The sequence below is a fragment of the Somniosus microcephalus genome, chromosome 13 (genome assembly GCF_052327205.1).
Source record: "Somniosus microcephalus isolate GS21.2 chromosome 13, FLI_Smic_1.0, whole genome shotgun sequence".
Classification (NCBI taxonomy): Eukaryota; Metazoa; Chordata; class Chondrichthyes; order Squaliformes; family Somniosidae; genus Somniosus; species Somniosus microcephalus.
This window is the reverse complement of record NC_140999.1, coordinates 175733812-175760745: the sequence shown is the minus strand read 5'-3', so window position 1 is coordinate 175760745 and position 26934 is coordinate 175733812. Positions and strand designations below refer to the sequence as shown.

General features: G+C 45.6%; 1 protein-coding gene across 1 annotated transcript in view; it reads right to left on the bottom strand.

The window, feature by feature from the left end:
* lama5 (laminin, alpha 5) overlaps window positions 1-26934 on the bottom strand; it is a 319972-nt gene that overhangs the window by 126758 nt on the left and 166280 nt on the right. Inside the window, exons 17-25 of the mRNA XM_086005633.1 lie at window positions 26046-26092; window positions 23463-23562; window positions 23206-23258; window positions 17592-17697; window positions 15708-15810; window positions 13636-13792; window positions 11222-11357; window positions 6336-6478; window positions 1289-1395 (exon numbers count right to left, since the gene is read on the bottom strand). Of these exons, the coding sequence (XP_085861759.1) occupies window positions 1289-1395; window positions 6336-6478; window positions 11222-11357; window positions 13636-13792; window positions 15708-15810; window positions 17592-17697; window positions 23206-23258; window positions 23463-23562; window positions 26046-26092 (952 nt within the window). The remainder of the gene's footprint in view (window positions 1-1288; window positions 1396-6335; window positions 6479-11221; window positions 11358-13635; window positions 13793-15707; window positions 15811-17591; window positions 17698-23205; window positions 23259-23462; window positions 23563-26045; window positions 26093-26934) is intronic.

The window sequence follows — 26934 nt, the reverse complement described above, 5'->3', positions numbered from 1 at the left end:
GGGGGGCGGGGGGGGGGGGGGGGTAGTTATGACTGAACAATCACTGGAACTCAGTAAGACACTTCTCAAGGTACGCTCAGATCTGTCCAATAAGGGGCACTGTTTGAAAAAGAGATTTCACTGTATGACAACACATTACCAGAAACTTCACATGGACATTGGCTAAACCGCTCAAGTGCCCACCCTTGTGTGTTGTTAGTTGGTATGCTAGCATTAGAGTGAGGGTGAGTGTGAAGGGTGGCTAGTGAGATGGGGAAGTGATAAAGTAGATAGAGGGGGTTGGGTGGAGGTGCAAGGTAAGTTGGAAGGGAAGAGAACCTCCCTGCGTACTGTGACTCTCTCCATCAGCTCCCATATGGAGGGAGTCATTGGAGAGCCTGGGTGCAAGAGTTCACCTTTGTGCAGTGATTGTCAGTGTTTGCAGCACCTCAATGCTGTCAAACACTGAAAAAAATCAACTGTCAAAATAAAATTGTGCATGGTCCCTTTAAGGAAACCGGCAGATGACGCATCATCAAAGGACGTCATCAGACCCACTTCTTGATAATTGACCAGTAAGCCCGCAGGGCGGGCTTAACAAGGCCAATCAAGGGAAAATCATGTCTGCAGAGCGGAGGCAGCTGGGGGCGGGATTGGAATCCGGAAACCAGCTGACCCACCCCCATCCCGGCACCGCTGGGAAAATTAGTGTCAGTAGAGAGTGGCAATTTGATTTTGCCAACATACTCGGGCAAGCCTTCTCTACTGTGCTTTGTGTATTTCCAAAAGGATTTGGACAAGAAAAAGCAATGTGAAGCTGATTCGTATCACTACTGTGGACTCTAGAACAACGGCAGAAGATACATTTTAGCCTAAAAATGACTGTTGGCAATAATAGTGGATGATCATTAACAGGGAGAAGTTAATTCTGTTAAAATAAATGGGTTAATGCCTGCGTTAAAATAGCAGATAGAAGAATATCATACATACGTGTCGAACCTTCATCCGCTAATCTCGCCAGCAGTAATTTCTAAGCTTTTAACACTGATCCACAAATTTTTATTAAACCGCAAAATAAAAGTCTAACCTCAGATTGCCAAACCCATAGCAAGTCTGTTTAAATCCCAATGTTTTTATATCCAGTTACTGTTGGACACTGCAGGACTGTATCTGGATAAGTGGATGAAGTTGTCCATGAAGCAGGGACATCTCCACCAAATCAGAAATAAAAATGTCAAAGTTTCATGTGAGCAGAAGTGTAATTAAAAGTTACGCTACTAAAACCCAACATATTTCTTGACATACTAACTTCTGAGTGGTGTCTCGAGGGCTCACTGTATAGGTGCAGGGTTTGGTCACTTTCAGCTGAAGGATCGGCGCTTCATAGTAAGCACTCGGCAGCAAGATCAGGTAATCCTGCAAGGTAAAGTAAGTGTGAGGCTCCATGCAATAATAACGTTGTCTGTTTCTATTTGGTTTCCCCTCTTTTGAACCTCTATATTTTCACTTTTAAAACCCTTGGGCTGGATTTTGCCAAGGGGCCGCTTTTGGAGGCGGGACTCTCACTTGTCGGGTTTCAGTCCCGCCTCCATCAACTTCTGGCCAACCCACGCTATTTTCCCTTGATTGACCTTGTTAAGCCCGCCCAGCGGGCTTAGCAGGCCAATTAAGGGAAAGCCGGTTACAGAGAACGTCAACGTATGAGGTTTCATCTGTCAACATTTTTTGACAGATGAATTGTCATCGTTTGACAGCTCTGTGAAGCTGTCAAACAGTGACATTCTATGTAGTTTGATGAGTGCTTGAATTCAAGACTCATCAAACCTCTTTCTTTAGTAGAAATTAGATGGTTGCTGCACTGGAGAATGCAATGGCCATCTGTCATCTCTGCCGTGGAGGTGCGAGACTCTCTGCATACCCAACTCTTGAAGCAGGAAAAAACAAAGGTAAGTAAACTTTTACTAACACTTTCCACTCACCTCACATACTCACCTCTCCACACTTGCACCCATCACTTACCTTCACAGTGCACTTTTGCACCCCTCCGACCCCCGCAGACCCACTGCTCGCCTCGGTGGCTCTGGCGGGGTTCGCAGCCTTCGGGAAGCCCGTACTTGTGTGGGTAAAATAGGGATAATCCTCTTATCTGCCTGTTAACTACCTGTGGCACTAATCCCCTTCCTGCCTCCAAGGAGATGGGACCTGACGCGGGTTGGCTACCCACCTCCTGGCAAGATGGCACGGAGGCGGGTTGGGGGCGGGTTGGGCACCCACCCCCAGATTCTGCCATTTTCCCGGCAGTCCTGCCTCCCCAGGGCTGGCAAGATCGCGCCCCTTCTCCCATCAGAACTTCAACCTATAACAATCTTGGACGGGACAAGTTCAGCCGATGCAGTTTACCTTTTCAAATCCTTTTGCAAAATAACACACGGGGCTCCAAAATTCCAGGGCCCTTGCTGCCCAACTGAAATGCAGTGGAGTAGAGCCTCCAGCTTGAGAGGACATTGGTCCCATTCCAGATTGCAGGCAGGGGGCCATTTCCATAGTTGGAGCAGGTGGTCTGTGATTGTCAGGGGGGCAAGAAAGTCACTCGGGCCCACTGTGCCGACTTGGAGTCGGAGTGGAACCAAGTTGCTCCAACCAGGGGACACTGAGGCCCAGGAAAGGGACAAAGAGAAAAGGCGAGCACATTTTTTTCAATGTTCCTAAGGGAAAAAGCGAACATCACCTTAAAGGATAACAGGTCCAGTCTAAGGTTGATTACTTTTGTTTCCATCAGTCTTGGGGCCTCCCTAAGGCCCCGGTGCGCAACTATACCAGCTTTCAACAGGCATAAGTTCCGCTAGGCCTATCGGGTGAGTTACTGAGCAGAATTCCCAGGTTAGCCTGGGAATACTCCCAGACACGCTGCCAAAGCTTAATGCAAACGCAGGGAGCCAGGCAGAAGGCTCGCCCGCCCATTTCCCCATCCTGCCCCCGCCCCTCCCACACTGGAATTTAGGACACTTCTTACAGGGGCAGAAACCCATGGAGTGCAAGTTCTGCCTCAAATTCTTGGCTTCCCGCAGGCAATTGGCTCCAGTGGTATCTTCTCCCAACCCAGAAATCTTGGCCTCTTGGACATTATCTTTCAATTAAAAAAAAAGTCTTGCCAATAATAACTTTTCATGAAGAGAGTAGCCCTTTAAGCCACTTCTGTTCATTTAGTTAATAAAAAAAAATACAATTGTTAAATTGCTACTTGGCTAACCCTGATTTTCTTTAATTCTCTCTGTCTCCAGATTGGCTTCCCAGATGGAAAAGAAGCCAACCCATGCGATCTCAGGGGAGCCACCCGATCAGGGACATCAGCTGAATGCCTCTTTTCTGGCTCGCAGAGCCAAGATGGGGATGGAGGCTGCAGTCAAGGGGATAAAACTAAGACTTCTCTTAACATGTAGGAGAAAAACATAAAAAGACTTTATTTATTAATGGAAGCCAGCACTTTATATAGAGGATATTCCCCTCAAGAGAATTCCAAACAGTGAGAAGGAGAAGCAAAACAGTTCCGATTGCAATGACTTCATTTCAGATTCAAGAGAGTTCATTCCAATGTAAATTACGCAATGGTAAAACAGCGATCCTGCCCAGCTATGTCTATAGCCACCACAAAAGTAGCATGTGAAACCTTAACAGCTTCATGTAATCGCTAAAGGATTTCCCACAGTTAAATCACATTTTAACAAGTCCAAGTTGTATCAGATTGAGGCTTTTAGCCAAACAGTAGTACAGGTCAGATATTGTTCCAAAGTGTATTATATAACTTAAGAAGAGAGGCTTTTCTTCAATTTTCATGTTCTTAAAATCTCCAAGCACTAGGTTTTGAATGGCTGTGCCGCCCACTGCTGACATTCAAACTTAATAGCTAATTCTGAATGTGCGACTGTTTGAGTTGTAACTGAAGCAGTAAGTAATTGCTGGTAAGTATTTTACATCTACTCAAACTTGTAAAGAGCCAAAGGGGGAGTGGAGGGGGGGGATCTTTGGAAAGGAATATTTACTGCAACCAACCTCAAAGCAAACAAACAGTGAATTGAAACCAGAGGCTTCGACGGCTCAGATCTAAATGTAGCTCTGCGGACTTGGCAAAAAGCAACACAACCCCATCCAAGACCAGAGGAGAATGTGCGGTGGCTACAATGTGGCAGCGTTACGCTTTCAAATGGGAATCCTGGCTTTGAAAGCTCACCTTAACTGGCACAGATACTTCACCGCTCCGTAAAAGGGAGGTTTGCAAGTCTTAGCCTTGCCAGCTGAGGAAGGAAGAGCTCAAGTACACCTCTTGGTACGTCAAACTGAGAGTCCTTATTTGATGGCGCCTGTGGATTTGTCTGAGGACTGAACCATCGTACTCTCCTAACCAAGGATATGGCCAATGCAGGAGCTAACCAATAAACCAATGAAAGTGGAAGAGAAATCAGGGAAGTGTTTTCTTTCTTTAAATATCTGACCTGGACGGTAAAGCCTTTCACAGGTAGAAATTGGTCCTCATTGCACCTGCTTTACAGGCAGGAAACGGGGGCAATTTCAGGGCGCAACATCCTGCGCCTGTTTTAGGGGCACCGCCATATTGGAAAATAAAAACAGAAAAAGCTGGAAATGCTCAGCAGGTCAGGCAGCATCTGTGGAGAGAGAAACAGAGCTAACGTTTCAGGTCGATTACCTTTCGTCAGAAGGGTCATCGACCTGAAACGTTAACTCTGTTTCTCTCTCCACAGATGCTGCCTGATCGGCTGAGCGTTTCCAGTATTTTCTGTTTTTATTTCAGATTTCTCGCATCTGCAGTATTTTGCTTTTGTAGCCATATTGGTAAAGGTGGCTTTCCCGGTGTCCATGGCCTCAGCCTGTACAAGGTATTAGGCACCTAGCACATGCAAATCAGAGGTCTGATGCCTGTTTGAAGACCCCTGCTGGAGATTCGCCTGCATAGAGCTGGGAACGCACCACCCATTTCATGGCCAAAAATGGGTCTAAACAGATTTTTTTGCCCCGAGTCTTAACTCTTTGATGCTATCTCCTCTCCCCAACAAAGTCTGTCATAGTTGTTTAGTATGTAGATGCTTCGTCAGAACCTCAGTTAGGACAATTGCTCTATACCCAAAATGTTAAGCTGTGTTTAATTGATGCGGATGGTCCTGCTATGAATTTTCAGCCTTTTTCTTTTTATAAATCTCTAAAGCTTGTACTCTTATTAAATTTACCTAGTAAAAGGACTCCTGAACACCCCATCACAAACCCAGAGCCAGGGGACAAATGTCTTCCTCTAATGGTCCTGAACTGCACAACCCCAAAAAGTTCTTGAATTAGTAAGGATTGAATGACGTGCACTGTACCATAAAAAAAAAAATTCTAAACATCTAGTAAGTACATAGGGCTGGATTTTATCAATGGAAGCATGTAGGAGGCGGGACTCCCACTTTTGAGGTTGTAGTCCCGCCTCCATCGAGTTGTGGCCAACCACGCGATTTTCCCTTGATTGACCCTGTTGAGCCCGCTATTAAGGGCCACCCGGCAACAGGTGATGTCACAGATTGACATTTCATCTGTCAAGAGCTTTTGACAGATGAAATATCAGCGTTTGAAAACACTGACAATCTGTACTCCAAGTTAATTCCTTCCTCTCAGGCTGATTTAGAGGTCTCTCCAGAACAGAAAGCAGAGGCGCAGATTTTGACAGCTCACGGATATTCTGCTTTCTGTGACGGTGAGATGAGGGACTCCCGAGACCTAAAGGAAGGAAGGCTGCATTATTAAGTAAAGGTAAGTAAAACTTATTTAAACACTTTACACACACCAAACACACTTATCTCTGCACTCATGCACCCATCACTCACCTGAACACCGGACATCTCGAACCCTCCAAGCCCTTCAGCCCGACGGCCCGCCTCGCTAACTTGGCGTGGTTTGGAGCCGTCGGGAAACCCACAGTTTTGGGATAAAAATAGGGATTAGGCTAAAATCTGCCTGTTAACTATCTGTTAACAGGCAGATAATTGGCACTAATCCCCTTCCCGTCTCTGGGAGGTGGCTCCCAGCACAGGTTGGGTACCCGCCTCCTGTGAAACGGGCATGGAGGCGGGTTGGGGGCAGGATGGGTTCGTGCACCCCGATTTTGCGATTTTAACCCCCCACACGCCTCCAATCCCGCCTCAACGGCCCGATGAAATTTGAGCCCATAGTGTACATTTACTACATGCATCCGTACTCCCATTGGCTCAGGTTAAGATTGCTCTGCCCCAAAGAGACCCAACAGTGCATCACACTGCAATTAGTTGCAACTGTTCCTATACATGAAGCCCAACACAAATGATTCTTACCAAGAGGATACCCTCTGCTTCGATGACCACAGACCATGCACCAGGGTTGAGCACAAATGGTTCCACGAATGTATTCTGCGGCACAGTGACAAAGGTTGGCTCTGTGCTGGGGGCAAAAATGATCTGCTTTGTCTGCTCAGAACCTGGGCATCAAGAGACAAAATATAACATTATTTCTCTATTTAAATGCATAAATATCATTCACTGCAAGTGAAACAAGAGTGGAATAATAATTTTATATAAAAAAGATTTAAGAATATGTTTTTTTTTTCCAGATTCCCAATAAATTTAGCAATTGAATGGCACAGCAGCTGAGCACAACAAGGACAACATGAATTAAATCCAGACGGTACGGACAGGACCACATTTGAAGAAAGTTGTTAAAAACTCCCATGGTCTTTCGCACGTTGGATAGGACGCATTGTGTAGCAATACAGCTGGCCATTTACTTCAGTTTCTGCATGCAACTAGGACTATATACTTCAATGGCTATTCTGTTCACAAGATGGTCACAGATAAGGGAGGCCACTTGAACCATCATAGCTCAACCATCTACAAAGACCCCAAGTGATTCCAAGGTTTTCTCCTTCATTACCCTACCTGGAAGTCCATTCTAGCTGTTGCTCTTTCTTTCTCTGAAGAAGATTTCCTGACATCGTTCTACCTTTGTCTTTTACTAGTTTGAACCTGTACCCCCTACTGTCATAGTTTAGTTTGAAGTAATGTTCTGGATTTACCTTTTCTGTCCTGCTTATTATCTTACATACTTCTGTAAGGTCACCTCTCAGCCACTTCTTTGCAAGTCTTTCCTCCTAATTCAGTATTCTAATGCTAAGGATCAATATTATAAGCTCTTCTCTGTACTGCGTCTGGGGTTTGGATATTTTGCTTTTGCCTCAGGTGACCAGAGCTGGACACAGTAACAACACGTGCTTTTACTAGAATACTATAAAGTTTAAGCATGACTTCTTCTGACTTGTATTATTTGGATATATACAACAACAACTCACATTTATGTAGTGCCTTTAATCCAGTATGATTTGGACAGGTTGGGTGATTGGGCAGATGCATGGCAGATGCAGTATAATGTGGATAAATGCGAGGTTATCCACTTTGGTGGCAAAAACAGGAAGGCATATTATTATCTGAACGGCAATAGATTGGGAGAAAGGGAAGTGCAACGAGACCTGGGTGTCCTTGTGAACCAGTCGCTGAAGGTAAGCATGCAGGCGCAGCAGGCGGTTAAGAAAGCAAATGGTATGTTGGCCTTCATAGCGAGAGGATTCAAGTACAAGAACAAGGATGTCTTGCTGCAGTTGTACAGGGCCTCGGTGAGAACACACCTTGAGTATTGTGTGCAGTTTTGGTCGCCTTATCTGAGGAAGGATGTTCTTGCCATGGAGGGAGTGCAGCGAAGATTCACCAGACTGATACCTGGGATGGCAGGAATGACATATGAGGAGAGATTGCGTCGATTGGGCTTATATTCGCTGGAGTTTAGAAGAATGAGAGGGGATCTCATTGAAACATAAAATTCTAACAGGACTAGACAGACTAAATGCAGGAAGGATGTTCCCGATGGCGGGGGAGTCCAGAACCAGGGGTCACAGTCTAAAGATAAGGGGTAAGAACATTTAGGACAGAGATGAGGAGGAATTTCTTCACCCAGAGAGTGGTGAACCTGTGGAATTCTCTGCCACAAAAGGTAGTTGAGGCCAATTCATTAAATATATTCAAGAAGGAGTTAGATATATTGATTAAGGCTAAAGGGATTGAGGGATATGGGGAGAAAGCAGGGACAGGGTACTGAATTTGGATGATCAGCCATGATCTCATTAAATGGCGGAGCAGGCTCGAGGGGTCGAATGGCCTACTCCTGCTCCTATCTTCTATGTTTCTATGTTAATGCAGAAATAAGTCCCAAGGTGCTTCACAGGAGTGTAATAAAATAAAATGGATGCCGAGCCAAAGAAGGAGATGTTAGGAGAGGTGGCCAGCAGCTTGATTAAACAGATGGGTTTTAAGGATGGTCTTCAAAGAGGAGAGGGAGGTGGAGAGGTTTAGCAGGGATTTTCAGAGTGCGGAGCCTAGGTGGCTAAAGGTGTGGCCGCCAATGGTGGGGCGAAGCGAGGGGAGGCACAAGGGACCAGAGTCAGTAGAGCAGAGAGTTTGCGCTGGGGTGGGGTGGGGGTGGGTGGGGTGGCGGGGGGGGAGGTCGTGGGACAGGAGGAAGTTAAAGAGATAGGGAGTGGTGATGCCATGAAGGGATTTAAACATGTGGATGAGAATTTTAAATTTGGGGCATTGGGGCACCGCGAGCACAAGGAGGTCAGCGAGCACCGGGGTGATGGGTGTGCGGAACTTAGTGTGCGATAAGACACAGATAGCAGAGATGTGGATGAGCTAAAGATTACAAAGGGTGAAGGATGGGAGGCCGGCCAGGATACAGTCCAGTATTCTATTTGTTCATTACATTATTACATGGGAAATGCGAATCCATGTCAAAGCTGCATTTTCTCCGCAATCTAAAACACTTACTTAGCAGTAGTTAATCACAGGCAGAATTTTAAAAAAACACACACAGACCACCCAGTTCAGGTCCTAAACTAAACTGAACTCGCTCATCTCAGTGGGATGCTACAATTTCCCTCAGCCACACGGGAGCCAAGAGATGCAAGTCAAGAGAGCATCGCTGCTCCTAATTACTACCCGGCAAGCCCAGCTGGAACTGCACGTGTGAAATGGAGTGAGAACACGGGCCTGGAATTTCCTCTGTGGGCACAGCCCGGAAGTTAGACCCAAAAAATGCGGCCTTTCTGCCGATGTCAGGTTACGCTCAAATTTCCTGCCAGTCACATTAGAATACGCCTGAATCTAAAAATGGGGTGTCAAACAGCATAAAGAATTGGGGCCCAAGGAAAGCGCCAAACACACGCCATATATTTCTTCTTCAAGAATAAAAATTAAAGTTTCATCTCATTTAACCATCATTCACGCACATCAGGCACAACAGCTTTAGGAACCCGCAATCAGAAAAGCTTTTCAATTTTTAAAGTAACTTATACTGATGCCATAAAAATGCAGTCAAAGAAACAGAAAACGCACTGCAGGTCTCAGTGAGGATCAATTTGAAAATAAAACGCCCGGAAAATTGACATTAAACGCCAGGAAAAATGTCTCGTTTCCTGCTGCGCCTGAAAATCTGGCCATAGTTTGAGCCTCTGAGCAAGTGCAATGGCAGGAAACTCGTGTACAAGGCTCTGTAACTTGGGCACCGGGCTATCATTATTGGCGGAGATGCACTGGGGCGGAGGGGTTGATAGGCGATCGTAAACGATCCAAGTCTTTAGGTGTATTGTACTTACGCCCAAAATTCCGCAATCTTTTAGGCTGTGTATTTGGTTTGCGCCCCGAGTGCGCATGTCTCTGGGCGTAAATACGCAGGAAATTCCAGGCCAAGATTGGATTACATTAGCTGAGCCACTGGGGAACTTCTAAAAAGTCTTCCTACTGTCAGAAAATTCTTAACCGCTAGTTAACTAAGCAGTTTTGAAGATTTTAATCATTATAACACAGACCTGAGGAACAATTATCAGCTGATATTCTGAGTTTGCGCTCCCAGCAGGGAGTCTCACCCACCTGCGTATCGAGAAATCGTGGGAAGCATGAACTCGGAAAATCAGCCCTATAACATTGTTCCTCCCCCATGTTAATTCATTGGAAACTCTACAAATTACAACTAGAGATTTTTAGCTTTAGCATCCGACCATAAATTGCAAAGCACATGATATGGAACATTTATCATAACACAATTGCAGAGGATGAAATCTGAGCAGATTTTTATAGGAAAAGTGACACCTTGGGAGACTCTAATTGTGACGTTCAGATTATTGTTGGAACAATAAAAAAAAATTAAGTTGGGTTTAGAGTGCTAGTAGTTCAGTGGCATCATCTTGCCAATCCTACTGTGAACTCAGCGAGTATTCAATTATTGCCAGTGCAATACAGTGGAAAGAAAAGAGTCGCTGAAAATAGCACAGATGGGATTTCTGCTTCAATGCTTCAATACCTTAAATTGGCCACTGAACTTTGGACAGGTTCAGTAAACTCCCAAAGTGGGGGGGGAGAGGGGTGAAGGAAAAGTAGGAAGAAAAAGGAAGGGTCCAATATCAGCTCCTTCGGATCCCAAAGACATTGGAGGAGGAATGTCCAGTACCACTTCTACAGCAGGTAGAGAGGGGCAAAGAGAGAGTCAAGCAGCGGCTTCTGCGACTTTGAGGGCGGGGGATTCCTGCAGCAATGCCTGTAAGGGGCAAAAGAGCCCAGTACTGTAATAATGCATCAACGACACCATTTTAAGCTCAGTTGGGCTTTCTTTTGCTAACTCAGATGACTTTGAGCAAGAGGATTGGTTTCACTGCACCATAATGATGCACTCACTTTAACCGGCACCTTGTAGAAGGCCAGCATCCGTTGGGCTAAAACCTTACCTGTTCTTTGTCCCTGATAAGCTGTAACTTTGCCAAATACAGTGGCAGATCCTGTATTAATATACCTCAAGATGAAACGAAACAAATAAAGCTCCGAATCCTTCACATGCATCGTTATTTTGACTCTATTCTGTAAAAATGAAAAGGAATTTGACAATGGCACATAGGTGTGACTAGGACTACAATTAGCAAAGGAGATTTGAACATCACCATGTAATAGATGCAAAGTCTCCCTTTATTTGAAAAAAAAAATCCACCTGCAAAGTATGTTAGCCTCGTCCACACCTACAAGCAATGCCAACTATACACTGATTGGAGCAAACTTCTAGACTTGCAGAAAGGGGTGAATAATAAGCAAAGACATTTAAGGTAAAGAAAGGTCTAAAAGCCACTTACAGTTCCCACAAACATCAAGATTTATTTCGCTGACCGTGACCATTCCTTTCACATCAGTAGATCCGCGGTTCACAGAGCGGAAGACTATGCGAAACAGGTCAGGGGAAGTCACATTGACAGTCACAACTACCTTAGGCTGGGGGAGAGAGAAGCGGATGGGAAGCATGATACTTAATTCCACCACCTCAGCAAGCAACAATTCTAATAAGCCAGCAGCCCACCTACACAAAGCGTGCCCCGAATTATACAAGTTAAAAAAAAATTAATTCCAACTGCACATCAATGTTACAATAAGATGATATGATCATTAGAGCAGATCAATTTAAAGCATTTTAGAAATACATCATAAACTTAACTGGTTCACATAAATATATCTGATAATTGTTAAAAACATTTATTTATAACATTCTTCCTCAAAAACTTTATTTAAAATACATCTTTAATAAAATTAATATTTAAACATTACATAACAAATATTGACTTTTCATTCATGTGATATCATGAATACTACATATCGTACACAAAGGCATATATATATATGGAGGGAGATGGGAAGGAGACTATAGGCTTATATATATGCCTTTGCGTGTGTGTATATATATATATAGGGGGGCCCGGCGTTGCCAGGGCAGTTTACAGGGCGGCGCGGTTCACGGCCGCCCGCTGCCGCTCCCCCGCTCTGTGTCTTGGGCCGAGCAGTTGTGAGGCCCGGCCCGAGTGACCCCAGCTCACCTCCCGCTCCGGCGGGCCGACGCAGCTGCCCCGCTCGCTGTTGAGGAAAAGCAGGGGAAAAAATGGCAGCGACGTTTCGGGAGGCTGCAGGATTAGGTCCCGCCCGTGATGCACCGATTGGTCAACCATCAGGTCACTGAACTGTAGGATTGGTCAACCATCACGTCACTCAACGCTAATGAGCGGTAGGATTGGTCAACCGTTAATGAGCAGATTTTTGAACGTTTTTTATATACTGTCCGAACAATTTTTGTCTGACCAAAAAGTAAATATGCCTATGACACTCCCCTAATCATAACCTTTCTTTTGATATAACATATGTGTAGGTACGCTCTATAACTTTTGAGTGTATAGCGGACAGTCAGACATACAGACAGGCATACAGACAGACGGACAGACAGACGGACGGACGGACGGACGGACAGACCCTTTTAATATATATATAGATAGATATACACATATAAGGATTACAACAAGACACCACAGCTATGAGAACTAAGACAGAGGTCTGGAGGACAAGTTAGAACTAATGGCTGAATTAATAGAAAGTGTTTTTGTCTCTTTCACTTGTAACAAGTATTTTATAATGAGTTATATTTGATAGCTTTTTTTGGTTATTCTTTGTGCTCATCTAGGTGAGGTGTGCCAGTGCTGAGCAATGAAATCGATCTTCTACCTTTCCATGCACTCGCAACATCAGGTACTCCCACAGCACAACCAGGTGCAGAAAACGTTCCCTCCACTCTGCTACAAAGCTATGCTCTAACTTAATTCTCAGAAGATCTCCCCGCTTCAGGCTCTCAAGGCCTCAATGAGTGTGACTGCCAATTTTATATCAATTAGTCATTTTGGATGTTTATTGATTCTGCAATTCAGCAGTAAGATAAATTCAGCGTAAATAAAAGTACAATAAACTGCTTGTTTATCACAAAGTTATTAGCCCAACAATTAATTAATAAACAAGCTTGTTATTGGAATTTTCACCCTCCTCTTATCCTGAAGATGCTGGGATATTGTTCCACTGGCGCAGGGAACCCTTTGCTTCCTTGTCCAAGTGGTCACTTTTCCACATATGACCATAGAGAGTGAATGTTGTCAAGCAATTGGATCTCTGATCCGATCCTCACCTAATATCCGCACACATGCACCTTCCAGCTGGAGTCAGTAGACAGCGATCAGGAATGGGAATCAGGGGTGACTTTTCCCCTCCCTAGCCTAGGAGTGCTGGCTCTACTTGTAGATCAGCAAACTCATCACGGACTGGGGATTTGAACCGAGGACCTTCTGGCTTGCATGGCTCAGTACACTAGCAGGCAAAACCTTCCCCCATTGGGCCATTGAAGGATCTCAAAATCTGTTCTTAAGTTATTCATGGGACAATCACATTTCCATCCAAAGAGAGTGTGTTTCAACATAAATCTCTCCATGTCCAATGCCTCATTTGTTTGGGGTTGTGGAGAGGTGAAAATACATGGATGAAATCTTGTGCCATGTTTACCCACTCAACGGCCCTGTTTGACTTGGTAATCATTCTCAACGAGTAGTCAGAGAGATAAAACTGCAAACTCTGTTAGAAAACTGCATCTAGCAAAAACAATCTGAAAGGATGTAGTAGCATCCTGATCAAAGCGCTAACTGACCAATCAAGTCTAGAATCCTTGTGAGGTGGACGTCTCACTTACCTGAATCGGAGACATCTGTGCATACCCCCTCCAGCTAAAGTTTTCAAACTCAAGTGGATTGAAGCCAAAACGAACACTCCTCCCGTCAGGTGTCGTACCATCCTCAATCTCAAACCGCAGGTGATGTAGGTCAGGGAAGTAATGATCAGGCTTTGCTCTGAAAACACAAAGCATTAGGAGAGTCTGAACTAAAAACCTATTCAGTAACTTAGGTTTGAGACAAACGAAACACTGATATTACATCATTGAATTTTCCTTCTTTTGGCTATTCGATTCTACCTTGTTTTTCTTTTTCAGGCCTACCCTTCCTTGAGCATGACCCTCCAAGTAGGCAAGTGGAAAACTGGAATAAGGAACTCTCAAAGGTTTTATGGCTTTGTGGGTCAATTAGTAGGAACACCACATCAGTGTGAAGGCAAATACAGTCAAGGCAGACTCCCATTTTCCACTTGAAGTGACAGACGACCCAATTATATGGAAAAGAAAGTCATTAAACCACTTAATTTAATATAATAATGATCACATAGTAGAATATCTCGGAATAAGGGGGCGCAGTGGACACCAAGCAGGGAGGTTTTATGAGGCTTTTGAAGGCAAGGGTTAAATTATGAGGACAGATTGCATAAACTTGGCTGGTATTCCCTCGCGCTCAGAAGGTTGATGGGTGATCTAATCAAGGTCTTTAATATTCTAAGGGGATTCGATAGGATAGGTACAGAGAAACAGAGAAATCAGAAAGCACTTCTTCACACAAAGTGTAGTGGAAATCTGAAACCACCTCCCCAAAAGGCAGTGGATGCTGGATCAACTGATATTTTTAAGACTGAGATTGATAGATTTTTGTTAGGTAAGGATATCAGGGGATCTGGAGCAAAGCTGGGTAAATGGAGCTGAGGTACAGATCAGCCACGATCTAATCAAATGGTAGAACAGGCTCAAGGACTGAATGGACTACTCCTGTTCCTACGAGAAAGATGACAAGGCAGAGTGATTTCCTAAGATAATTACAGAATTAAGAATATGGTGGCTGAAGACTCAGCCTCTGATGATGGCTACATAACATAATCTAGAGTTGGAGGAATGGAAGCAGTATACCCCTGCTGGAATATTAATGCAGCAATACTCAATTTTCACCAAAGAACCACTGGATATGATGTTGTAAGGCACAACAATCAGAAGTCACTTTAGATTTCTTGCATCCAAGTTCTCTTTGCAACCTCATCTCAGCCCTTACAGGATGAACAGATCAATGCCAAGGTATCGGGTACATTGGACGCTGCCGGGTAACTTATTCCATGGTGAATGTTAACAGCAAATAGCAGAATTGTTTTAAAAGCCATGGACAAATGCAGCAAGTGAGAGCTGAAATGGAAAACGAGGATAGCTTGCGATGGAAAGGTGGGGGGGCGGGGGTGCGGAGGAAGCATAAGAACTCTTACAAATAAGAAAATACCGCATTGATAACTTACACATGTTGTGGCAATAATGTACATGTTTCCAAGGTACAGGAATAGCTAAATCGCCTTTATGACATTGTCCATTTGATGAGCTCGGAAGACAACTGGTTCACAGACCCAATGACCATCAAACTCGCCAAGGCTTCTTCAGCAGCACCTCCCAAACCCGTGACCTCTACCACCTAGAAGGACAAGGGCAGCAGGCACATGGGAACACCACCACCTCCAAGTTCCCCTCCAAGTCACACACCATCCTGACTTTTAGAAGTATATCGCCGATCCTTCATCGTCGCTGAGTCAAAATCCTGGAACTCCCTCCCTAACAGCACTGTGGGAGCACCTTCACCACACGGACTGCAGCGGTTCAAGAAGGCAGCTCACCACCACCTTCTCAAGGGCAACTAGGGATGGACAATAAATGCTGGCCTTGCCAGCGACGCCCACATCCCAAGAACGAATTAAAAAAAAGTAACAACACATACCTGTAGCTGGTATAAGTCCCATTTAAAACATACCTCCAATAGTTTATAATTAAGAACTTGCATTGTGATTCAATATCAAAAGGAGACTGCGAGACAGAAATAGGAACATAGGAACTCTGGATTTAATTCTTACTGGTTGCATGTGCGTCCTTCAATATTCTGTCTGCACTGACACCTCCCTGAGCGGTCATCGCACATCAAGCTACCCACAGAGCCTCCTATATCACACTGGCAGCCTGCAGGAACAAAAAACACAATTAAAGAGGGTTATGTTTGTAAAGCTTGAAATCAATACACTTCACAACAAGCATTCTGTTTTATTGAATGTTTGATAACCCCAATCTCATTACAAGGCTATCTATTCCAACACTACCAGTTACAAGTTGACTGAATTTTAGCTCCTATCTCTTTACTTTCCAAGGTTATTCCAAGTTATAGAATGCGCATCAAGACTCCCGGGGGCTGTGTAATAGTCAGGGTAGATCACATTTGGAAGTTAGAAAATTGGCAACACCTACAGGGAGGGTCCTGAGTAGGCTCGTTACATTAAACTGGGTTTCTAGGGCGTTGGATTACTCGGTGAATGTAAATCCTAGATCTGAGACACTCAAAACATGTTGAAGCCAACAATTTTCCTCCACTAAGCATGGTATAGTTTTAATAGAACGAGTGCGGGGCGGGGGTGGGGGGAGTGGGGGGACGGTGTGGAAACGAGGGCTGGCAGATGGGATGAAATTCAAGGAGTCACGTGCCACAGAACTGAAGGACGTAAGGGAATGTCTCAAAAACTCCCCCCCCACCATTTCAAACACAGAGCGGCTGATATTCCAGTCAAATGCACAAGTAGGAATGGTTGGTGCTCATGTGAAATGCATTGGCATCTCTGCCCTCTTCATGTTGCTCAGGGGTTTTGGGGGATCCCCCCAATGGGTCCTGAAGTGCTTTCAACTGCAACCGGCAGAAGCAAATGGCAGGCATGCTAATGACGCAGGAGAGGGAATAACGGGCCTTCTTGCTTCATTTTCCTCCACCATAGTAAGAAGGGCACCCATTTTGAGGGGTGCCCAAAAGAAGTGGGCCTCAGGCCCTGTGCCCACCTTACCTCTGATCAAAAGATTGGAGAGAAGCAGGCTTCTCCTGGACACCTCTCTTTTTCTCTCAGGGACAATGGGACCAGGAATTGGAGAAGGCAACCTTATGACTACTGTTTTCAAACAGCAGCCAAACCACACCAAAGACGGTGGCCATTCCCACTGCTGGTCTCACAGCAGGCCTGCAGCAACAGTATAGTTCCTTCCTCCACCCCCCCACCCCCCAACTCCCCTCCCCCACCCAGCCACTCCACTCCACACTTTTGGGCACAAGCCCCTTCCAACGGGGAGCGCTAAAATGGGCTGAACCCACAGGTTCAGGCCTAGTCGAGCAAAACTCACAGCGGGTGCGCTCAGGTGGGGGAGGAGAATTGGCCCCAGAATGCAGAGTAGGCAAGTGGAAAACTGGCACATAGCTTGACATTAGTGGAAATGTATTTCCCGATTTGTTTTTGAAGCAGGGTGCAAAGTAGAGCCCGGGTGAATCCAGAATGGCTTCCCCAGTTACTATAGTGAAGATTTCCTGAAGCTCATAAGAAGAGAGTAGAATAGTCAGGAAATGCCACTTGGACATGCTCCCTTTCCCACTGAAGTGACTGGGATGCAAGGTGCAGCAGCCCGCCACTGTCAGTTGCTGTCTTTTCCATCAACACAGCCTTTCTGTTTAATCCTTTTATCGGTCAGGTAATAACTCACTTTGAAATCCAAACAAACCAGCCCTCACAGCCGCCAGAATTTATACAGAATTTTACTAGAGCTTCAGGAGGTTAACGGAAACCACAGGCAAGAGATCCCAGCCTGACGTAACCAAAACAGAAAGCAAATAAGGTCATGCACCTCAGACCTTGGATTGCAGTTACTGGCGCTCATACAGTGCTGTGTAAACGTAAAGAAAACATGTTCAAGCTGGATGATAAATAACTCACCATGGCAGCCAAAATAGTTCCTGTTGTCGAGGTTATAGTACCCCGCTTTACAAGCCGTACAATCGTGTGTGCAGACATTCGGTTTACAGAAACACTGGCCGTCCCTCTACAAAGCAAAGAAGCGGCATTTCATAGACCATCTAAAACAAACCTTCTCGCATTTTGGTGATCAATATCTTCAATTTATTTACCGTACAAACCTCCTCACATTAATGTCAAATCACAGAGCCTTAGAATCAGAGAAATTTACGACACAGAAGGAGGCCATTCATCCCATCGTGTCCGCGCCGGCCGACAAAGAGCTCTCCAGCCTAATCCCACTTTCCAGTTCTTGGTCTGTAGCCTTGTAGGTTACAGCACTTCAAGTGCATATCCAAGTACTTTTTAAATGTGATGGGGTCTCTGCCTCTACCACCCTTTCAGGCAGTGAGTTCCAGACCCCCACCACCCTCTGGGTGAAGAAAGTTCTCCTCAACTCCCCTCTAATCCTTCTACCAATTACTTTAAATCTATGCCTTGGGTCATCTTTACTCTCAAGTCTGCAGATGTTACAATATTATAATTTTTTTAAGGATACATTATGAAAGCAATGGACAGGAGATACAAGATGCTCAGAGACACGCACACAAAATCTCCGTGCCTAATTCATAAACAGCTGAGGCTTTGGGCTTGTGGTTTAGATGTTCATCTACTATGCCTTTGATTATATGACTGCCTTCCGCGATCTCACATCCTTGATTTACATTAGATTCATCAACAAGTCTCTGTATTTGAACCAATAGCTTAGCATCACTGTGAAGATGTGTATGACAAAAATGAAGTATTTTTGTCTGGTTTTAAATCCAGTCATAAAATTCCAATTAGGGCCACGGCCGAAGTGTGGCGCACCTCAGCTGGGGAGATCAGAAAATGGGTCGGACTTGGTTCCACTAGAATTCTGCCCGATGTGCCTCACAAAGGAAAAATCTGTCAATAGAGGGCATAGGCGAATCTTCTACCCGCGTGCCCCACACACATCAAGGGGGCCTGTCCGGAGAGCTCCGAGGCTACCTTGGGAATTCTGACCAGTACATCCTTATAAGGCCTCTATGGAACTCTCACCCTCTGGCGTGAGGCCTGTTGAGGGTTACAAAGGCAGCAAAACTTAACAGGGAAATGGTGATTGATGCCTTCTTCTGAAGGCCCACTGGGAGAAGATGCTACGATGGTTACTTTTACTGAGGCCTTACTTCTGCCATTGGAGCGGCACAACACTGCTCTGATTTGGCTACAGGGAGATTGGGACAGCCGCCACCCAAGTGCCTTTATGGGCACAGGCCACCTGCCCAGAACATGCAAGTGACTCCCTCCTCATCGCTTGGGTTAAATCCCATGCCCCCAGCCGAAACTGATACAAATGTTACAAGATTTGGTTGTTTGCCTCCAAGGTTACAGGATTGAGAAGAGAACCAAGCTACATAATTCAAACATAAACAATAATGCTCGGACTAGTTATGCGAATAACAACAACAACTTACATTTATATAGCACCTTGAACATAGTAAAACGTCCCAAGGCATTTCACAGGAGCGTTATCGAGCAAAATTTCACACCGAGCCACATAAGGAGATATTAGGACAGACTTGGTCAAAGAGGTAGGTTTCAAGGAGTGTCTTAAAGGAAGAAAGTATGGTAGAGAGGTGGAGAGGTTTAGGGAAGGAATTCCAGAGCTTAGGGCCTAGGCAGCTGAAGGCACGGCCACCAATGGTGGAGCGATTAAAATTGGGGATGCGCAAGAGGCCAGAATTGGAGGAGCGCAGATATCTCGGGGGGTTGTGGGGCTGGGGGAGGTTACAGAGATAGGGAGGGGCGAGGTCATGGAGGGATTTGAAAACAAGGGTGAGAATTATAAAATCGAGTTGTTGCCTAACTGGGAGCCAATGTAGGTCAGCGAGCACAGGGGCGATGGGTGAGCGGGACTTGGTGCGAGTTAGGACACGGGCAGCAGAATTTTGGATGATCTTAAGTTTATGGAGGGTTGTAGATGGGAGGCCAGCCAAGAGTGCGTGGGAATAGTCAAGTCTGGAGGTAACAAAGGCATAGATGAGGGTTTCAGCAACAGATGAGCTGAGGCAGGGGCGGAGTCGGGCGCTGTTATGGAGTTTAGTTGCTTGTTACTTAAATCCAAGAAGCCTCAGCAACTGTTTCAGGAACTAGTTAGTTAAATTGAATCATTCAGATCAGAGATGATCAATTTGGAACCTTCAATGGTTAGGTTAGGCCAGTACAGCTATAAGAATCACTGTGCATATAAAAATGTAATTTAAAAAAATAGTAATTTATGTAGAAATTGCAAACATATGTTTTCATTTTGAGGAGCCAGATAGTAGAATTTCAATTGTAAACATATCTCTGTTATATCAGTTATTTATTTGCTTGTTTATTTGTTGAATAAATTCACTCGATAGTCAAAGTGTGAAGCAAGGTCTGATACGGTGATCCTCTGGAGGCACAGGATAATTCCATTAGCTAAAGTAATGAGCTGAAAGGTTTTTTCTGTTTGCTATCCTGGGCGCATCGCTGAAAGCTTACCCAGCTATCAGAGCTGGTGATAACACTCATGCAGACACAACGGACTGGGACTCAGCTATGAGAATAGCCTCAGATACAGAAGCTGAAAAATCTAACAGAGGGTAGGAAAGGCTCGAAAATGTAACAGTGTGTTCATAGAATCACACAGCATAGAAGGAGGCCATTCAGCCCATCGTGCCGGTGCTGGCTCTTTGAAAGAGCTATTCAATTAGTCTCACTCCCCTGCTCTTTCCTCACAGCCCTGCAAATTGTTTCCCTTTTGAAAGTCAGTATTGAACCTGCTACCACCAGCCTTTCAGGCAGTACCTAATAACTCAGTGCGTGAATAAATATTGCATCTCCCCTCTGGTTCGTTCACCAATTATCTTAAATCTGTGGCCTCTGGTGTGTCCCCGCCAGTGGAAACGGTTTCTCCTCATTTACTCTTCTGTGAAAACCCCTCATCATTTTGAACGCCTCTATTAAATCTGTCCTCAAGCTAAACGCTGTTTGCATTGCTAATAGTCTGAGGCTGATCGAAGTAGCACGGTTTGAAAGCGGTGCATGGAACAGGTGACCTCTCCTCAAAAACCAACCCTTGACCCCCTCCGTCCTTGCAAACTACCGCCCCATCTCTAACCTCCCTTTCCTCTCCAAAGTCCTTGAACGTGTTGTCGCCTCCCAAACCCGTGCCCAGCTTTCCCGCAACTCCATGTTTGAATCCCTCCAATCAGGCTTCCGCCCCGCCACAGTACCAAAATGGCTCTCATCAATGTCACAAATGACATCCTTTGTGACTGTGACAAAGGTAAACTATCCCTCCTCGTCCTTCTTGACTTGTCTGCAGCCTTTGACACGGTTGACCACTCCATCCTTCTCCAACGCCTCTCCACCGTCGTCCAGCTGGGTGGGACTGCACTCGCCTGGTTCCATTCTTATCTATCTAATCGTAGCCAGAGAATCACCTGCAACGGCTTCTCTTCCCGCTCCCGCATCGTTATCTCTGGTGTCCCCCAAGGATCTATCCTTGGCCCCCTCCTATTTCTCATCTACATGTTGCCCCTTGGCGACATCATCCGAAAACACAGCGTCAGTTTCCACATGTATGCTGACGACACCCAGCTCTACCTCACTACCTCTTCTCTCGACCCCTCCACGGTCTCTAAATTCTCAGACTGCTTGTCTGACATCTAGTTCTGGATGAGCAGAAATTTTCTCCAATTAAATATTGGGAAGACCAAAGCCATTGTTTTCAGTCCCCGCCACAAACTCCGTTCCCTAGCCACTGACTCCATCCCTCTCCCTAACATCTGTCTGAGGCTGAACCGCACTGTTCGCAACCTTGGTGTCATATTTGACCCCGAAATGAGCTTCCGATCACATATCCGCAGCATAACTAAGACCGCCTATTTCCACTTCTGTAACATTGTCCATCTTCGCCCTTGCCTCAGCTCATCCGCTGCTGAAACCCTCATCCACGCCGTTGTTACCTCTAGACTTGTCTATTCCAACGCACTCCTGGCTGGCCTCACACTTTTTACCCTACGTAAACTTGAGGTCATCTAAAACTTGGCTGCCGTGTCCTAACTTGCACCAAATCCCGTTCATTCATCACCCCTGTGCTCGCTGACCTACATTGGCTCCCGGTTAAGCAATGCCTCGATTTCAAAATTCTCATCCTTGTTTTCAAATCCCTCCATGGCCTTGCCCCTCCCTATCTCTGTAATCTCCTCCACCCGCACCTCGAGGTATCTGCGCTCCTCTAATTCTGCCCTCTTGAGCATCCCTGATTATAATCACTCAACCATTGGTGGCCGTGCCTTCTGTTGCCTAGGCCCTAAGCTCTGGAATTCCCTCCCTGAACCTCTCCGCCTCGCTACCTCTCTTTCCTCCTTTAAGACGCTCCTTAAAACCTACCTCTTTGACCAAGCTTTTAGTCATCTGCCCTAATTTCTCCTTCTGTGGCTCGGTGTAAAATTTGTCTTATAATACTCCTGTGAAGCGCCTTCGGACGTTTTACTACGTTAAAGGTGTTATATAAATACAAGTTGTTGTTGTTGTAAATATTACCAAGTATTTGCTCATTTATATTGGTCTATGAAAATAAAGATGGGGGCAGTCTGATTCCTTTCACTAGGCCAACAATTTTTTTAAATTTTTAACTAAGTGGAAGGCCAAGGCCTTTAGTACCAGGCAGAAGACAAGGTAAATCAGTAATTACTAATTAGTCGACACCAAGCTCAGGTTTCAGTTTGCAGATTTTGGAGGGTGGAAAGACCGAGGGAAGTAAGGCATTCCATATACAGGAAACTTTGGTTTATCCGGAGGTTGTATGGCCGGAAACCTCGATCTAACGGCAGAAATCAGCAGCCGTTTTGTTAGGTTTTTTTTCTTCTCCTAGTTCTCCTAGCATTTTTTTAAACAGTTAGTCTCTGGAAAGCCTCTCTGAAGCTGTTGCTAAGCTACAGAGACGCTTCCAAGGTATGGGCCGACTGTTTACAAGCTGTTGCTAAGCAACAGTGTTTGTTGTCAGATACGGAGATGAAAACCTCCGTATCCTTCAACATTAGCGGTGGTCTGTCCGGAAGTTTTCTTAGATCGGCATCACGCTGGTCCCGTCGGTGCCGGATATCATGAAGTTTCCTGTACCTTTGAGGTCCTACCAAAGAATTAGTTAGAGCTTAAGTCTGTGAAAAAGTCTTGAATTGAACACAGTGAGGATATAGAAAGGTGGAAGATTGTGCGCACATTTGGTGCTTTCAAGGGAAAAAAAAAGAAGAAATTTCAGAGGAACACTGACTACAAGAGCATTCATGGAGGGAGGGGGAGAGCGAGCGAGAGGTTGGAGTCCAGCAGTGAGCGAGGAATCACCTTTCAGGCAATGACCCACTTTATAAAAAGAGTGACATGCTTGCACAAATTAATTGCTGCAAAATCTCATGAATACAATGAGCAGAATTAAAAAAACATACTTTTCCTCCCCCAACCAAATGCTTCAGGAGTTCAATGACACGCTAATGCAGAAAGAATTGCTGCGGTACTGCAATATTCCACTTTGACTAACCTGCAGGCACTCTGCCACACCGTTTAATGTACCTTCGATATGGCACTGACAGCCTGAAAAGAAATGTATATAAAGACAGTCAGTGACGGACAACGGCACCATTCTGCAAAAAAAAAATACATGAAATCATGAAGTATATTAGATTCTATGCACAAAATGGCAAATTAATTCAGGTGAGAAAAACACAATTATCAACAAATGTCAATGAAACGCGTCCACCAGTATGAAATGTGCTGGGATATGAAGTGATTTCTTACTGGCACAGCCCCATGGGTTTTCTGGTGAAAGATTCCAATAAAGAGGCTTGCACTTATCACAGGCTGAACCTTCAACATTTGTCCGACATTGACAAGAGTCCTGAATGGAAAAGATGCACAAACATCTCTGGTCAGTTATATCACACGCACCACCTACCAGTAAAATTCTAGTCTGGGTACATCAAGTCCAAGTTTTCGTCAAACTTTTACAACGTTTCTGTCCCTACTCTTTCCCCGCTGGAAATGTGCCATAGGATTGGCTGCACACAAGGCAAATGTGGCAGCACCACCAAAATTCTGAATTCCCACAGTGGAACTGCTTCAGTGACTGTGAGGCCCAACTCTTTAATTGGAAATGGATTACAAATTGCTGCACAGCCACTAGTTGGAAGTTACTTATTTCTGTATTTCTGGCTCTAATGGGTGAAATATTCTAGATAGTTGTAGTGCTTTTCTGTTTCAAGGGGGCTAAATTTGGTTGATTTGCGCCTCCCATTAGCGCCCTAAGAGGGTGCAAATCAACTAGCGCCTGGGCGCGGTGCCGCTAATGCTTCCCGCGAAATTCAGCGGGAGGTTAGCGGCGACGCTAACCATTAGCCCCGCACGACGCTGCGCCACCGGCGATGACGTCATCGAGCACAGCGCCCCGGCTGTAATATTGGGTGGCGCGCCCCCCCCCCGACTTACCGCCGGATGCTATGTCCGCCGGGGTCAGGGGGGGGGCCTACCTGCGGCCGAGGCGGTGCTAGTTAAAGGGGAGGCGGCGGGCGGTCATTTTTGTTGCTGGCCATCCGCCAGCACCTGCCCCCCGTTGCTGTCCCCGGCCCCCCGTGAAGCCCCCCCCCCCGCGGGGTGCCAGCTGCTCTCCGTGAGCCCGGCACTCCTCTTGAGTGCTGGGTTCGTTTGCCGGCACTCCCGATCCCTGGTGGCCCAGCTGGGAGCCGGGACGTGCTGCGCCAGGCCCCTCCAATTTAGTAAGGGGAGGAAGGCCTGCAGCAGCAGCGCCGCGATATTGGCTCGCAGCGCCCCGAGGGACGGGGGATGATTCCACTAGCGCCCCTCCTCCCTAAGTGGGCACTACCCAATTTTTACCCCTAAGTCTTTTATGTTGGGAGTTACAAAAGGTTGTAGATGGAAGCAAGTGCAACAAGGACAGCTGTCTCAGGAACGTTACCATGGTGATTCCCAGGAGAATGGGAAAACTTGGGAGACAGTGTATGGCAATATCAATGGACATTTTCCACAAGCTACTGGATGCTTAAACTTTGTTTTAACGAGCAGCATTTTGTACGCAAGGGGCAGGGTTTCAATTGCTGACACTGTCTGGGGGACAATACCACCTCCAAACTGGCAAGGAAGTGTCTTCCATCTCTGTAATGTGTCATGAGAAGCCAGTTCCACTCTGACCCTTAAGCTCGAGCATGTCAACACAGAATTCTAACAGGAACACCGATTTCCATTTAGTGGGAAGCGTGAAATGATGTCCTCTGCTAAATATTGGCTCAGAGCTTCTGCTGATTTTTCAGTATAACTGAGGTGTAAAGGGGCGGAAAATGGGACTGGGACCCACTCGGCTGCATCCTCGATGCCCAGTGTTGCTATGGCAGCGTGGCGGGGGGGAGAATTTAAGTTCAAACATTGGGAAATCTGTATGCGATTGATTACAGTGGCTACATATAGCACAAGAGAACTTTTTAAAAAATGTACGCCTTACGAACAGCTTGGCGGTAGCTGGCAAGGCTATGCAGCAGCAGCAGACCTTTATAGCCTCCTGCAGTAATTCTCCATCCCAACTATTGATGGCTTCCTTGGCAGATGCCAGAGAGTATTGCTATTCTCTTCTGGTTCTGTGACAAGTAATAAATTAGCACTGAGGAGCTGAGCCATCAACCAAATACACAAAGCATTTTTTTTTTTTTTAAACTGGTTGACGTAAGAAAACTACTAGGCACTTAGTCGGAGTATTAAACAAGGCTTTAATCAACTGTTTTTCAACATGGAGATCTAGTTGTGTCCTTCACTAGTTCCTGTTAAAGAATGTCCTGAGCAAGCTGGGCCCATGCCAGAGTATTTATACTCTCCCTGGACAGCGCCACCAGCAAGCTGCCCAGTATTATTTCATAAGTCATTTCCACATAAATGACAAGATTCATGTCACTGGTTTTCCGTTTCTGGAAGTTAAAAATAAATCAACTTTCAAACCAATCTTAGGGGAAAATTCCCCTGTGTGTGATGCAAAACAAAAAATAATGTAAACCCATTTCAAAAGAACGGATTTACAGTCACATTATGCAGAGGAGGAAGGTTTCCTCCGTGCGCTGTGTGTCAGTGACATCGCAAATGCAATGTTGTAAAAGCATTCCAACAAGACATGTTTACGTGTGCAAGAACTAGCAACCAGAGGAAACCTTCCTACGGCGTTAACAATACCACTAACCTAAAGCGACCAGAGGAAATTTCCTCACCCTTTTCTCTTCCCCCGCCTCAGTTAACCTTCTGCCCATTTGATTAGGAGATTTTTTGGTTAAAAAAATTAAGAAAAGAATTCAAAAGCTTAACATATAATAAATGGACTTCACTTACAACTTCAGAGGAGGGAGATGTAGAGCCTGCTGGGTCACAGGAAGCCACTACGAATAAATAAAAAGCAAAACGCAGTGTGAGGCCATGAGAATTCACTAATTTACCAGCTGGTTTTGCACTTTTGTCTACCTAATAACAGTGGTTACACGTCATTGGATGTGAACTCCTTGGAGGATGTGATAAGGTGCTGTACTAATGCAGGGTCCTTGTTTTCTTTCTATGTTAAAGACTCGTGAAGGACAAAGGGGTCGATTTTCCTGGAGCTGTCAGGCGGGGTTTCAGGCGTGTGGGGGGGGGGGGGGGAAATCCCAAATTCGGGGGTCCCGACACCATCCCGCCCAAAACCCCGCTCCACGCAAGTTTCAGAGGCGGCGGGTACCCGCCCCACAGTGGGACCCGCCGACCCCAAGTGGGAAGGGATCAGTGCCAATTAACTGCCTGTTAACAGGTAGTTAACAGGCAGTTTTTAGCCTAATCCCTATTTTGAGGGGTGTCGTGTGGGATTCCCGACGGCTCCAAACCACGCCAGGTTAGAGCAGGCGGGCCGTCGGGTTGAAGGACTTGGAGGGGTCGCGATGTCGGTGTTCAGGTGAGTGATGGGTGCATGAGTGCAAAGGTAAGTGTGTTTGATGTGTCTAAAGTGTGTAAAGAACTTTTACTTACCTGTACTTACCTTAACAGCCTTTCTTCCTGTAGGCATCGGGAGTCCATCACTCAGCCGGCACTTAAAGCTGAACGGCTGCGATCTGTGAAAAGTGACAGCCTTAAGCTTTGAGTGCTGCTGAGAGCTCTAACTGAGTCTGTGCAGAAGGACTCTTGTTAGAACTCAGACTGTCAGTGTTTGACAGCTTCAAACAGCTGCGAAACACTGATATTTCATCTGTCAAGA